The sequence below is a fragment of the Macrobrachium rosenbergii genome, chromosome 59, assembly GCF_040412425.1.
Source record: "Macrobrachium rosenbergii isolate ZJJX-2024 chromosome 59, ASM4041242v1, whole genome shotgun sequence".
Lineage (NCBI taxonomy): Eukaryota > Metazoa > Arthropoda > Malacostraca > Decapoda > Palaemonidae > Macrobrachium > Macrobrachium rosenbergii.
In genome coordinates, this window is record NC_089799.1 from 6,192,708 (window position 1) to 6,207,229 (window position 14,522).

Consider the following 14,522-nt stretch of genomic DNA (forward strand, 5'->3'; position numbering starts at 1 on the left):
TCCTCATCCTACCTTGGCTTCCTTGACCTGATTTTCCAGTTCCGTGACCTTAGAAAGAGCGTCCAGCTTTCCACTTTCGGCGACAGTTTCTTTGGTTTTCGCTGAAGACACTTCCGCCTCTCTGGCGTTACGGAAAGGAAGTAAGAAGTCTATTAAAACGGTTTCATGCTTTGGCAGTTTGATACAGAATTTTCAAAATCGTAAAATGACAAGGGTAGAGAAACTGATCAAGGGTTCATATGACAAAGAAATGTCTTGACTATAAATAAAACATTAAAGCTTATCTCACAAGGAAGGGCAGATTGTTGAAGATCTAAGGAAGTTAGTTAAGATGTTGAATAGTAGGTACGCACAGAAATATAATTATAATTGAATGGATGACCAAGGTGTGTAAGGAAAGTTAGAATGAGGGAAAGGTTCCTTAGACAGGTAATAGTTGTGACACTTGAAATAACAGGCATAGCTTTAATCAAACATACTGCCGAAAAATGTTGGGAATTTTTGTAGTAGAAATTACAGGTGAATGTGAGCCTTAGGTTATAAGGGAAAATATGAAATCAAGGAAATGAAGCAATTATTTGTATGGAAAGGGAAAAATGGAAGCAGCTTCTTCGAACAGTCACTTGGTAGACGATTATGAAGCAAGTAAGGTTATAGGATGCAGGTAAACAGAAGTGTGTCTGTGAAAGCCATAGTTGAAAGGCTTGTATGAGCCTAATCTCCTCTGGGGAAGTGAAGTGTAAATGCTGCATGCAAATGAAAGGAAATGGTTGAGGCCACAGAGAGGAATTATTTGCACAGTGTATGTAGGGGTAGACGAATTTAAAATGAGGTAAATATGGAGATAATTAACTTTACTTATGTGTCTCAATATCTTTCCGTTAAAACTTACAACTCTTGGATCTGTTTGGCGTAGAGCACCTTTTCCGTCGAAATTTGAGTGTTTAGCTTATGCACAGTCACTACGAGGGCAACAGTCACTCCTAAAACGCCAATTGCAGTAGACCACGTTACAAAGCTACTGCCACCTGGAAAAAGTAAGCGTAATTAGTCAACCTTTTTATGTTAATGAGTACCCAGCGGTTTCTAGGCAATTATGAGAGAGCCAGAATTCTGGTAATTGTAAGGATTTCCAATTAGTAGACGTATTTTAAATCCCCCGGAACTTTAGATTACATGCACAAAATATTCACAAATGAAACTTGTACAACTTCATACATGTCATACACAGGTTAGTTGTTTGCCTTAAATATAACATTATTGGAGCATTGAATTTCGTTTAATATTGAATGATAAACTAAAAACCTAATCATTTTAGTGGAAAAAATCCAAATATATTTCCAAATTCTGCAAAATACCTATTAAAGCACCTCAAATACGGATAAGTAAAATAAGTAACACAGAAGAATGATGACAATATCTGTACCTCTCACATAACACTTTTAGAGATAAATGCAGGACTCTATACGGCAAAGGAAAGTCTTGCCAGCAGTAAGAACAAATACCTAATAAACTTTAATACAATTTCTTTCCCTCTTTCCAAGTTTTGTATAAGTTTAATCATTTACTAGATGGTTGTGTAACCCCGTGATGATGACCCAGAAACAGCTTTACCCAGGCTCTCAAATGCAAGTAGGTAATCAGTCGCCTTTATCAAATCAAGGATGATAATATTAGAGTCCAATCAGGATGCCCGAGGGTAACCAATCACTCGTGTCCAGTCAAGGGTACTACATAGAGTCCAATCGCAGTGCAAGTAGGTAACCAGTTGCCTCTGTCAAGTCAAAGACATTTTAAATACAATCGGGATGCAAGTTGGAAACTAATCGCCTCTATCAATTCAAGGACAACATTAGATTCCAATCTATTAAAAACATTTTAAATCCAATCGAGATGCAAATAGGTAACCAATCGCCTCTAATCAAGTCAAGGACAACAGTCGATTCCAATCTATCAAGAACATTTTAAATCCAATCGAGATGCAAGTAGGAAACCAATCGCCTCTATCAAATCCAGGACATTTCTAGTCAATCGGGATGCAAGTAGGAAACCAATTGCCTCTGTCAAGTCAAGGACAACATTAGATTCAAATCGGGATGCAAGTAGATAACTAGTTGCCCCTATCAAGAACATTTAAAATCCAATCGAGATGCAAGTAGGTAACCAGTCGCCTCTATCAAGTCAAGGGTAACATTCATAGAATCCAATCGGGGATGCAAGTAGGTAACCAGCCGCCTCTATCAAGTCAAGGATAACATGTATAGAATCCAACCGGGGACGCAAGTAGGTAACCAGTCGCCTCTATCAAGTCAAGGATAACATTTATAGAGTCCAATCGGGGATGCAAGTAGGTAACCAATTGGCTGTATCAAGTGAAGGATAACATTTATAGAATCCAATCGGGGACGCAAGTAGATAACCAATCGCATCTATCAAGTCAAGGATAGCATTTATAGAATCCAATCAGGGATGCAAGTAGGTAACCAATTGGCTCTATCAAGTCAAGGATAACATTTTTAGAATCCAATCGGGGATACAAGTAGGTAACCAAGCCAAGGATAACATTTATAGACTCCAATCAGGGATGCAAGTAGGTAACCAATTGGCCCTATCAAGTCAAGGATAACATTTATAGAGTCTCAAATCGAGATGCAAGTGGGTAACCAATCGCCTCCATAAAGTCAAGGATAACATTTATAGAGTCAAATCCGGATGCAAGTGGTTAACTAATTGCCTCTATCAAGAACATTTTAAATTCAATCGGGATGCAAGTAGGTAACCAATCGCCTCTATCATTTAGACAACATTTAGAGTCCAAATAACTTATTGGAAGTTGAAGAGACGCATTAGTCATTGCGGCCAAAGCGTTACGTGAGCGCTACAACAGGTGAACACTCAACTACCGTACAATATTTACGCAGATGTCCCCTTCTCTAATGATTATTCTACGATAATAGGATCAGGACTGTGGGCTCCCTTGGCAACCGATAGTTTCGCATCTGAGTAGGAATGAATATAATTAGGTTTTTCTTTTTTTTTAAGCAGGTGACTTCACTCGGTGCTGTATTTACAACCCATTTTATTGCTTTTATTCACATTCCATTTTATTGCTTTTATTTACATTCCATTTTGTTGCTTTTATTTGCATCCCATTTTATTGCTTTTATTACGTATGGAATATTCTCGCGTATGGAATGTTCTCTGGTATGGAATTGTCTTGTATGGAACATTCTCTTGAATATTTTCTTGTTTGGAATATTCTGTTGTATGTAATATTCTCTTGAATATTCTCTTGTATGTAATATTCTCTTGAATATTCTCTTGTAAGGAATGTTCTCTGGTACGGAATATTTTCTTGTATGGAATATTCTCTTGAATATTCTCTTGTTTGGAATATACTCTTGAATATTCTCTTGTATGGAATATACTCTTGAATATTCTCTTGTATGGAATATTCTCTTGTATGGAATATTCTCTTGAATATTCTCTTGTGTGGATATTCACTTGTATGAAATATTCTCTTGTATGGAATATTCTCTTGAATATTCTCGGGTGTGGAATATTCTCTTGAGTATTCTCTTGTTTGGGCATTCTCTTGTTTGGAATATTCTGTTGAATATTCCCTTGTTTGGAATATTCTCTTGTATGGAATGTTCTGTTGAACTCTTGTTTGGAATATTCTCTAGAATATTCTCTTGTATGTAATATTCTCTTTTGTGGAATATTCTCTTGAGGCTTTGTCAAGACAAAGGGATAAGGCGCTGGCGTTTAGGGGACTCGTGTTTCATAGCTTGACATGCATGAATTTAAATAATTGCGTTTACAGGTGAGAGGGGAAACTGAAGCTTTTATTTACATGGATTGTTCTTTTAAAACAATGGATTTTTAAATTAATTCCCCTATTCGTAACTGAAGCTATAAAATTTGTTTTAAAATTGTGTTTGAAAAGATTTTGACGCAGTAGTTAACGTATTTTTTTTATATCTTAAGAATTTAACCTGAAGATTTTTCAATTGTCACTTATTTTTTGTTGCCAAACAAGAATTAGGGCCTAACATAAGTCAACACGGTCAGGATATACTAAAGAAAAAGAACAGAAACTCCGTACGTATAATCACATTATATTTGGTGTAAGACCCAGTATGTTCTCCGAATTAAGGTTTAAGGGCATATTGTATAGTGATGTATCTAATTTGTTCACTGGAGTTTGTCATTTTTGGATTATGAAAATAATGGATTACATTCATTCAAACGCAGTGCGTGCAAAAGCAATACACGGAAACACACACACACACACACACACACACACACACACACACACACACACACACATATATATATATATATATATATATATATATATATATATATATATTATTTATATATATATATTTTTTTTTTTTTTTCTTATCTATATATTGGATTAAGGTATTCAGTTTCTCTCTCTCTCTCTCTCTCTCTCTCTCTCACTTTGTCGATCGGAACAGGAAATGAAAGCATTTTCTACCTTTTCTGTTCAAGCCACATGACTTTCAGAAGAGAGAGAGAGAGAGAGAGAGAGAGAGAGAGAGAGAGAGAGAGAGAGAGAGAGAGAGAGAGATAAAAACTGTTGGGAAGGTGTCCAAAGTTGACAGATAGGAGACCGTATTTGACGGACACCGAGGCTACGTGGAAGTACACAGCTGTTTCTGTCCAGTTTGCAGTCGCTATTTTAGTGTTATATAAACACAAGGTTATCCGGCAAACCAACACGATGTAATAAAGTTTCACACCTGTGATTCTGTACATCAGTACAACGTTACATCGTCTAGACTTGTTAACAAGATTATAATTCTATACATTATCACTGCTGGCAATTCATTTTTTTAAGATACGCTGACTTGTTAAGTTTGCGTCATGTTAGAAGTTCATTTCTGTTACTTACGTTCTTATGGCAACTGTTACTCTTAATATAAACAAATTATCGATGTTTTGGAATTGGAATTGGAATATGAAATTTAGGCCAGAGGCCAAGCGCTGGGACCTATGAGGTCTTTCAGCGCTGAAAATAATGTTGAAAAAACTGCTAGAAGGGTGGAAAGTAAGTATACCTTAGTTTTACCAGACCACTGAGCTGATTAACAGCTCTTCTAGGGCTGGCCCGAAGGATTAGACTTATTGTACGTGGCTAAGAACCAAGTGGTTACTTAGCAACGGGAAAGTAAGATGAAAGAAAGAGAATATGAATGGAGGCATAGTAAAAGGAATGAAAGGGGTTGCAGCTAGGGGCCGGAGGGACGCTGCAAAGAAACTTAAGTAATGCCTACAGTGCGCCGTCTGAGGTACACTGACAGCGCTACCTACCTACTATGGTTATTCATGTTGTTGATTGTATAAAAAAGGAACAGAAATAACCAAATAGTCTTATTCTAATTTAGATCAGGGCTGAGACCCACTTGTAGACCATTGCTCTTATAAAGAGCACAATTGAAGTTTTGCATCTTCAACTTCAAATTCAAAAAATTTCTTTACATATATTCCATATACATCAAATGGGGTGTATCAGCATGCTGGTACACCCTCCAAATTATTTTAACAAGACGTCATTCACAATCTAAACTTACTTATTCCAATAGAAATTGGGAAACTTGTTCATAATTCTTGGTACCATATTATTGTTAAGCAAATAACACACTTGCTCGGGAACTGTATCAACACTTCTATCCTAAATTCTGAAAGTTCACTACAGTATAATACATAATGACATAATGTATGAGAGTTTGGCTCGTTACATAAATTTACACGAAAAATAATTACCACCACCAACATAACACCACGAATACTTGTATCCTAACCTTTCATTCACGAGGTACTTGCATAATACGAGCGACAACTAGCGATAAGCTAGCGTAAGGACAGTTGTAAGGACAGGTTTGCAGTTCCCACACATCTGGTTACACCCCACAAACGCGAAAGACGAGTTTTTCAGGCTAATTTTGTATTTGACGACGTCACTGTCTACTTAATATCTTTCACAAGAACTGGAACAGTCAGATGGTTGTGATGCAAATCTGTTTACTCAGTTGTCTGGCGAATAGATCGTTTCGTATATTTCTACAAATTTCGCGCGATGAAATATACATCAGTTCACTAGCGGACCCAGAAAAATTTCATGGGGGCACCAATTTTCATATTATACGCACACACATATGTACTTATGTAGATATGCACACACATACACACACACATATATATACATGTGTGTGTGTGTGTTTTTTATCATTAAGATTATTGTTATTATCATAATTGTTATTTTTGGTCTCAAAATACTATTATTTCTATAATAGATTTTTTATTTTTCCCCATTTTTATGTTTCATTTATGTTATTATTATTATCTAAATCTTCAGTATTATTATTTTGTCATTATTTTTCATGGGGGTGGGGGCACGTGCCAAGGCGCCCCCCGTCCCTGGATCCGCTAGTGCATAAGTTGAACGATGAAGCTTAGGTCGTTCGACCTTAAGGAAACTCTGACGTAATTTGTTTCATGACGCTGGGAAAGAAGGTAGACGTAAAAATGTCAAGGACAGGGTGTTGGAACGGAGGGTTCAATGAATCCTATTTTGCTCACTTCTTGACGATTTATTAGATATTTCCTTTGGCCTATAGGGTTCCATGGTAGTAATAATAACAGGTATTTTCGCTGTGCTTTCAAGTAGCACGCTGAATTTAACTTCATAATTATAATTATTCAAATATTTTAATGTTTCAGTTTAATATATGCGTTTCCCTTCGAAGACCTGAACTAACACTGACGTAAACGATAATTACCGTCAGTGGCACATATTGATTTATTTATTTTTTTTTATTGTACATTGAAAAGTAAACTAAAGGCATTCATCTCATTTACATAACAGCATGTGATACAAATTATATACAGTGTTATTTACCTAAATAATAAATATAACAGGTGCATAACTTTGCACCTTGAAAGCCACAAAGCAGCAAGTGGCTCTACTTTACTTCCTTTATTTCTCTCTCTCTCTCTCTCTCTCTCTCTCTCTCTCTCTCTCTCTCTCTCTCTCTCTCTCTCTCATATGCCAGTCCAAGATAATACTGCGGGATTGGTCGAGTACATAATCAGTTACTTACCTTCAGACTTAGGATATGTCATAATACCTCTTCACGATTTCTCCATTAGTTATTAACTTACCCGGAAGATCTGAGCAAAAACTTGTACCGTGGACAATACGTTTAAGACGAAGAATTTTTTTTATGTAGATCTCACTTTATATCTTGAATCATATATATTCATTGCTTTTATTATTATTATTATTATTATTATTATTATTATTATTATTATTATTATTATTATTATTATTATTAATGTCATGAAGTCGTCAATGATGCCAGAGATTGATAAGGAGAATCGAGCAGCTTCTCGAAGGCTCTCGGTTTATATATACGTATATATATATATATATATATATATATATATATATATATATATATATATATATATATATATATAATGTGTGTGTGTAATATGTATTTACATTGACGTCATCGTGGCTGTCTTCAGTTATTATTATTATTATTATTATTATTATTATTATTATTATTATTATTATTATTATTATTATTATTATTATTATTCTTGTCACTGATTTGCATTCAAAGACATGCTAGTAATCAACTCTTAGCATTTGGGTAAATGTTAACTGCGTCCTTAATATTTTGGTAATTATGATAATCTCATTGGCAGAGGATTGCATATATCTGATTGGACTTTCAAGGAGTTAATGGATTTTAGGTCGTTATAATTAATGCGAGCTATTAATCTAGAGGAAGACTTAATAAAATATTAAGGAAGAGGTGAAGAAGAAGACAAATAAGGAAGAACGTGAACGTTGTTGGAAAGTGACAAGGACTGGGAGACATTTTTTTTATTCTGTGGCACTTCAAACATGAACTCACTAGAATTTTGAAAGGTCTCTCGGCGATGCTGGGGATGTCTAGTTTTTTTTGTTTTTTGTTTTTTTTTGTACTTTTGCAAGTTCTGGTACTGACTCTACAAACACGATTTATTTCATTTCTTAACCCGACGTTTTGTTTTTGAAAATGTTTTTTGTTAATTCATATTTTACTGTATATTAACGTGGTTTTCTTGTACTTCATCGAAACTTGAAGTCACTGTGAACTGAGTTCTAAAGTTTATATTTATACCTCGAAACTACTTTCTCTCTCTCTCTCTCTCTCTCTCTCTCTCTCTCTCTCTCTCTATCTCTATATATATATATATATATATATATATATATATATATATATATTTATATATATATTATATATATATACACGTATATTATATATATATGCATATATATATCATGTAAATATATATATTTATATGTATATATATATGTATACGAGTTTATATAAACCTAAAGGTATGAGGTTGCAACCCCACCCCCCTGGCCATTTGGTGACTTTCACGGCACGCACTGCGGCAAGAGAGAGAGAGAGAGAGAGAGAGAGAGAGAGAGAGAGAGAGAGAGAGAGAGAGAGATAAAAAGTAAGAGCAGTGGTCGCCAGAAAGTTTATCAGATGATTTCAGGAATCACGACGCCATGGCCACTTGTGATGTATGATGACCTTTTCGCTGACCTTTCCGGTGGAAGTAAAAATCATCAGCGCACGTGACCTGTTCAAAGGTGATGAAAATGTCCTTCCGTATTCCTAGAGTTAATCCCACGATTCTGTGTTCTCATTCACCCTTCATTTTATCAGCGACTTTGTCTGCATATATTTATGATTTAGTTGATAAGCTATCCTACCATATTTATTTATTTAGTAGCACTCATATTGTTTGCGTATATTTATCATTTAGTGTACGTGATCTCCTACCATATTTATTTATTTATTACCTCATTTTGTCTACATATATTTATTATTTAGTTTATACGCTATTCTGTTATATTTATTTATTTATTAGCACTAATTTTGTCTGCATATATTTATCATTTAGTTTATGCGATCTACAACATCATTTATTTAATAACTCTCATTTCATTCTTCCGCATTGTTTCACGACATAGCTTGTCATAGACTTTAGATACTTCATATTTATTTCAACTAATCTTCCCTATTATTATTATTATTATTATTATTATTATTATTATTATTATTATTATTATTATTATTATTATTATGGAACAAGCCCACAGGGCCACTGACTAGAAATTCAGACTTCCAAAGAATATAGTGTTTATCATTCGAAAGAAGTAACAGAAGGTAATGGGAAATACAGCAAGAGGAGATTAGCCATTAGAAAAACAGGTAACCTTAACAGATTGATAAATAAATAAATTGTAAATGAAATATTAAATACAATTTGAATCAGCGTCTGAAGAAAATAGATGCTAAGCTTCATAGCCATTCAATTCATTTTCCTCATTAACTATCAGATATTTCTGTCTCTTCTCTGTAGGTAACAAGATATTTTGGGCACCTTGGTACTACAGCAAGTTTTCATTTTTCTGTTAGGTTGTCAAGTCGCATTTTCTCGAGATGTAACGGAGTAATGGGACCTTTCCCTGAAAAAACCAACCATAGGATTTTCTTGAAAATAATCTCATTATGTTTCCCACACCCAGATTACATGTTAAGTATCTAATCTAACCAAACCTAACCCAACCTGACCTAACCTAACGTAACCTAAGGGCATGGCAAAAAAACCGGGACTGGTGTAATACTAGCATACATCTCAGGAATTTGCTGTTGGGTCAACATATCCCTCAGTGAGCCAGTGAAAACAAATCTTTATTGGCCTGTTTTCTTTTTAAAAGCCTAGCCCTGGAATTCCATTCTGTTTTCCTCTTTCCTTCGTCCTTATAATCTCCCCATATTTCGTAAGTGGGTGTAGGTGGGTTTAGTTCCCCATGTTCCTTTTTTTCTTCCGTTTTTCTTGTTTCATTCCTGTCAAGATGAAAGGATTTTGTTCCTGGGATAGGATAGAGCCATCCGTCAGGAAGGAAGGAAAGAAAGAGGAAAGATAAAGGGGTAAGTGAAGACTAAGAATTCGGGCAGACCACATTTCTCGTCAGTGAATAAGCGCCTTTGGTACGTAATCTGTTCTCTGGAATGTAGTTGGTTCATTATTTCTGAGAAACATTATGCAAATTCTTGCAGACTAATCAAAGAAAAACAAGCGAAACGGTTTCATTTTAATTATATCCTGGCTTGAAAAACATCTTTTTGTATTTAATAAGATTTTTTTTGGGGGGGTTGATGTTCATGCATTTTAATTCTTCGTCCTGGAAACGTAACGCAAAGCGAACACACACACACACACACACACACACACACACACACACATATATATATATCAGATATAAATTTCTGAATCACTTGAACACACAATCACGTATGGAACCCATCCATTCAGTTGAATGGCATTCAGTTGAATGGCCAACTGAACCACACAAGTCTTAAAAGAAGTTGGAACCTATGTTGGTAGTGGCCTTGCCTCTCAATTGAATGGTCTGGGTTCGATCCCAATGTGAGTCAGAAATTTATTTCTCTTCCACACGTGATTGTGTGTAGATTATTTCTATCACATAGTCACTCAGAAGGGATAATTCGAATGAAATGCTATCAACTGGGTCACCGTGGGTTCGGGAAGTTTGGTAAAACTCGTTGGTATGCTAGGCAGTAAGCCTGCCCAGGCTAAAGCTTTAGGTACAGTGATACTTAGGTTCCAATATGTTTCATGGCTAAGGTGGTTCATTTAGTAGCGCCCTTGCCTTTGAGTTGAAAGACCTGGGTTCGATCGTGGTGTGAGTCAGAAATTTATATATATATATATATATGTATATATATATATATATATATATATATATATATATATATATATATATATATATATATATGCATGCAAATTTTGACTTTCTTTAGGATCGAACCCAGGTCTGTTAACTGAAAGACAAGGGCGAGACCTGGGTTCGATCCTTATGTGAGTAAAAAATTTGTATATATATATATATATATATATATATATATATATATATATATATATATATATATATATATATATATATATACACATATATATATACATGTACAAACACACACATATACATACATACATACACCGAAACACACACACACACACACACACGATATAAGCGCTACATGAATGCCATCAAAACAGACGTTTCCGCTGGCCCACAGACATTCAACCAGACATCACAGAAACTCCTTCAAAGCTAGCTCAGCCAATGATATAAAATCGCCATTCACATATGCCAATAATAACTACACGGGTTACATTGTAGGTTTTTCCATTTCTGGGACGTGAGCTGTAATTTTTCGTAACATTCTCACTACCTCTCAGAAGGACATTTCTCGTATGCAGTGTGACACTGCATTCTGTAAGATTGTATGTGCTGACGCGTGAGTTTCAGTGTTTTGTATATATGTATATACTTAATTCATCACGGGAATTAAAACATGAAATTACATAAACAGCATGTATAAAGACACGAGGAAAGTAAAACGGTGGAGTGACAGATGTTTCACCTTTTACTCTTAAGGCGTGATAAGGTCTCCAAGTAAAAAAATCTCAAACTCGCTTGTTTGTTTCCTTTTCTCTCTCTCTCTCTCTCTCTCTCTCTCTCTCTCTCTCTCTCTCTCTCTCTCTCTCTCTATATATATATATATATATATATATATATATATATATTTCAAGCGCTTGAAGTATGGGAACTATGACGGACATAATGCATGCATGGGACTATATATCAAGCATATGTATTCTTCTGATCGGACGTTGGTTGTCAACATAACATTAATTAGCAACATTGCCACTTCTTGGGAAGATATTTCAGCTAAATATAGTTTATAAATATTTCGAAGAAAGTAACAGATAGTAACAGGTGTTATGGAAGATTCTTCGAAATAATTCGTGTGAATGTCAATACCTGATTTCGGCTCTTTTTTCTCTGATTTCTTCCCATTTTCCTTCGGCGTTCTTTCTCTCGATGCCCTCTCGTTCTCCTCTTTGGATTCCTTACTCTTCTTATCAGCTGCCATCTCGAAGTCCTTGCGAATACGGAGCTATGGAAAGTCAGCAGAAGTCAAAAGCGAGCTATGAAAAGTCAGCAGAAGCCAAAAGTGATGCTGTCTTCTTGTGGCACGTCACGAACCCAGATTCAATTAAGAAATATCTATGATGTTTTATTCTCCGTCAAAGAAACGATCAACTCCGTGGACGTTTTTATTCTTCTGAGATTCAAATCACTTTTAAAACCACACTGACCAGTCGTACTCGGCTCGAGGATTCGTGAGAGACTGAGACAAGTGATACTCTAAGGCACAGTTATCATCGTACAACGCGTGAACCGGTCGTACCTGTTCCACGGCCTCCCGCCGCTAGAGGCGCCACCGTCGGCGCTCTGCTGAGTGACATCGCCGGATTTTTCATCCACGTCATTTGTTGACGCGCACCTCCTTTCGAGAAAGTCTACTAAGTTGACCGATCGTTTTTCTTCTTGCGTAACTGAAATGGCGTGACATAATATTCATTGGCTGTTATTTGAAGTAGAGGGGCAGAGAGAGAGAGAGAGAGAGAGAGAGATTGACACGCTGGTCTCACCGATGTGGGGACGTTAACACCTGCTCACAAACACACCTGTGGCGATGATGAGGTTTTCGTTAGCGTGGCTAAGTCACTTTCACTTTTTTACCAACAACAGATATCGTTCAGTATGTTCTCAGGCTTCATATTCTATTCTGTGGTAATATGTTGTATGATTCAAACGAGGTAAAGCCTTTCTTGGCAGCAAGGAGACCTAATGTACTCTGATGGGAAAAGTATCTCAGGTTTCCGAGATAAGATATTTGATGACCTTGCCACCCCCTTTTCATTCTATTGAAATATGAAAAAGTTAACTGTTTAATACTTGCAGCCCTAAAGCTAAAGTACTCTCCAATAGAGTCAAAGGCAGGCATGGTACCATGTTGCTGTAAGCAATAGCTTCAGCCGGCGTGTGAAAAGAAGGCACTGACCTTTTGAAAAAGCATATGTGCGAAAAATATATATTTATTTCTTTTGAAAATACCATAAAGAATATTACATAGGTTTCATATGTAGAGGAAATAATGATGAAAGGGAGATAGAGACGGCTCGGACATGCCCCTCGCACAACCTCCGGGAGAGTAGTACGTGATAATTTCAGCTGGGCTCCCGGGTCCACCGGAAAGGTGTAAGACCCAGACCTCTTTGAATGAAAGCTACGAGCTACAAGAGGGGAGCCCGGAGATGGGTAGAGATTTGTGGAAGACAAAGCACAGGAAAGAGATGTGTGTGGCATTGGAGGTGATGGTGATTATGATGGTGATGGTGATGAAATATATCTCCTAGAATGAGAAACCGGAATAAGAAACAAATTTTAGCTGATCATACGCACGTGGGCGTCTGATAAATGTGTTGAGTCCCACATGGCATCAGACCAGAAAACCTGAAACCTAATGTAGTAAAGAATTTGTCTAGAGGCGCTTCCAGTTATCACTAAATCAGTTCATGCTGGACTGTAAATTCTCAGTAGTGATTACTCTGAGCTATAGCTTAGCTATAGTTCCATGGTAATGAGAAGTTGCTACTGGAGCACACTGATTCTTGTGCGTGTGTGTAGAACAACTTGAGCAAGTTATACAGTTGAGTAACAGGCAGGGAAAGAACGAAAAGAGGATAGCCAGGTATATAATTGACTTTTCAGGTCACCCTAGACTCAATTGCATTCTGCAAAAGATGCCTTCAGCTGTTCAGCTTAAAGGGGACTTGAACCCTGGCAGACTTTTATATTAAGCTGAGTATGATACATTCTCTGGGAAGCTGAATGAATATGAATCCAAAATACCTATGTATTTCTAAATTTCCAAAATGAGGCTAGAAAACGAGGGGCAAAAGGTTGTTCATGAGTAGAGGAGCTAAGGGGCAAGTAAAGACCTCAGAGACAGAACACACAGGATTGACGACCAAGACCACTTGTCAAACCTGGTGGAGCAAGACATTGGTTGCTTGCCTCAGCAGGTGGGCCTGTGCGCATCTCTCTCTCTCTCTCTCCCCAGAAAAAATCCATCCATAATTCCCAAGAACTCTTAAGTTCGTGTGCCTGTGGAGATCTACCACAGCCTGAACAGTGCATGAACTCTCGACCAAGAGAGTCGCCAACGATACCACTGAGCTACCACGACCCTAAGTTGTTGCTGGGTTGGTTAGGACAGGGATCCTACCATAATCCTGGTACAAAGAGTTAATTTTACCTCGTTTCCCCTAAGCTTAATCGATAGATTGGCAGCTGTAACAAACAGGTGTGCTGCTGATACAACACAAGTGTGCATTGTATAAACCCTCGAGGTAAGGTTTATGTGTATTTTACGGTGTTTACCACTACATATTCTTCTGGCGTTTTTGCAGGTTTTATACTCAGTGCTCTTCACAGAATCCATGAATAACCACATTAATGTCGCTTTTGTTCGCCA

At 36.6% G+C, this 14,522-nt stretch overlaps 2 protein-coding genes across 9 annotated transcripts in view; one reads left to right on the forward strand and one right to left on the reverse strand.

Moving 5' to 3' along the window:
- The window catches only part of LOC136837520 (myosin heavy chain, clone 203-like), a 27,616-nt gene extending 15,205 nt beyond the window's left edge, over positions 1-12,411 (reverse strand). The window contains exons 1-3 of one of the 3 annotated variants that reach the window (XM_067102365.1): positions 11,960-12,411; positions 893-1,028; positions 13-121 (exon numbers count right to left, since the gene is read on the reverse strand). In XM_067102365.1, coding sequence (XP_066958466.1) covers positions 13-121; positions 893-1,028; positions 11,960-12,071 — 357 coding nt within the window. In that variant the 5' untranslated portion in view covers positions 12,072-12,411. The remainder of the gene's footprint in view (positions 1-12; positions 122-892; positions 1,029-11,959) is intronic. The other 2 variants (XM_067102367.1, XM_067102366.1) reach the window with 2 other exon arrangements.
- Positions 1-14,522, forward strand: part of LOC136837694 (sodium/potassium/calcium exchanger Nckx30C-like) — a 537,491-nt gene that overhangs the window by 37,462 nt on the left and 485,507 nt on the right. The window lies entirely within an intron of this gene.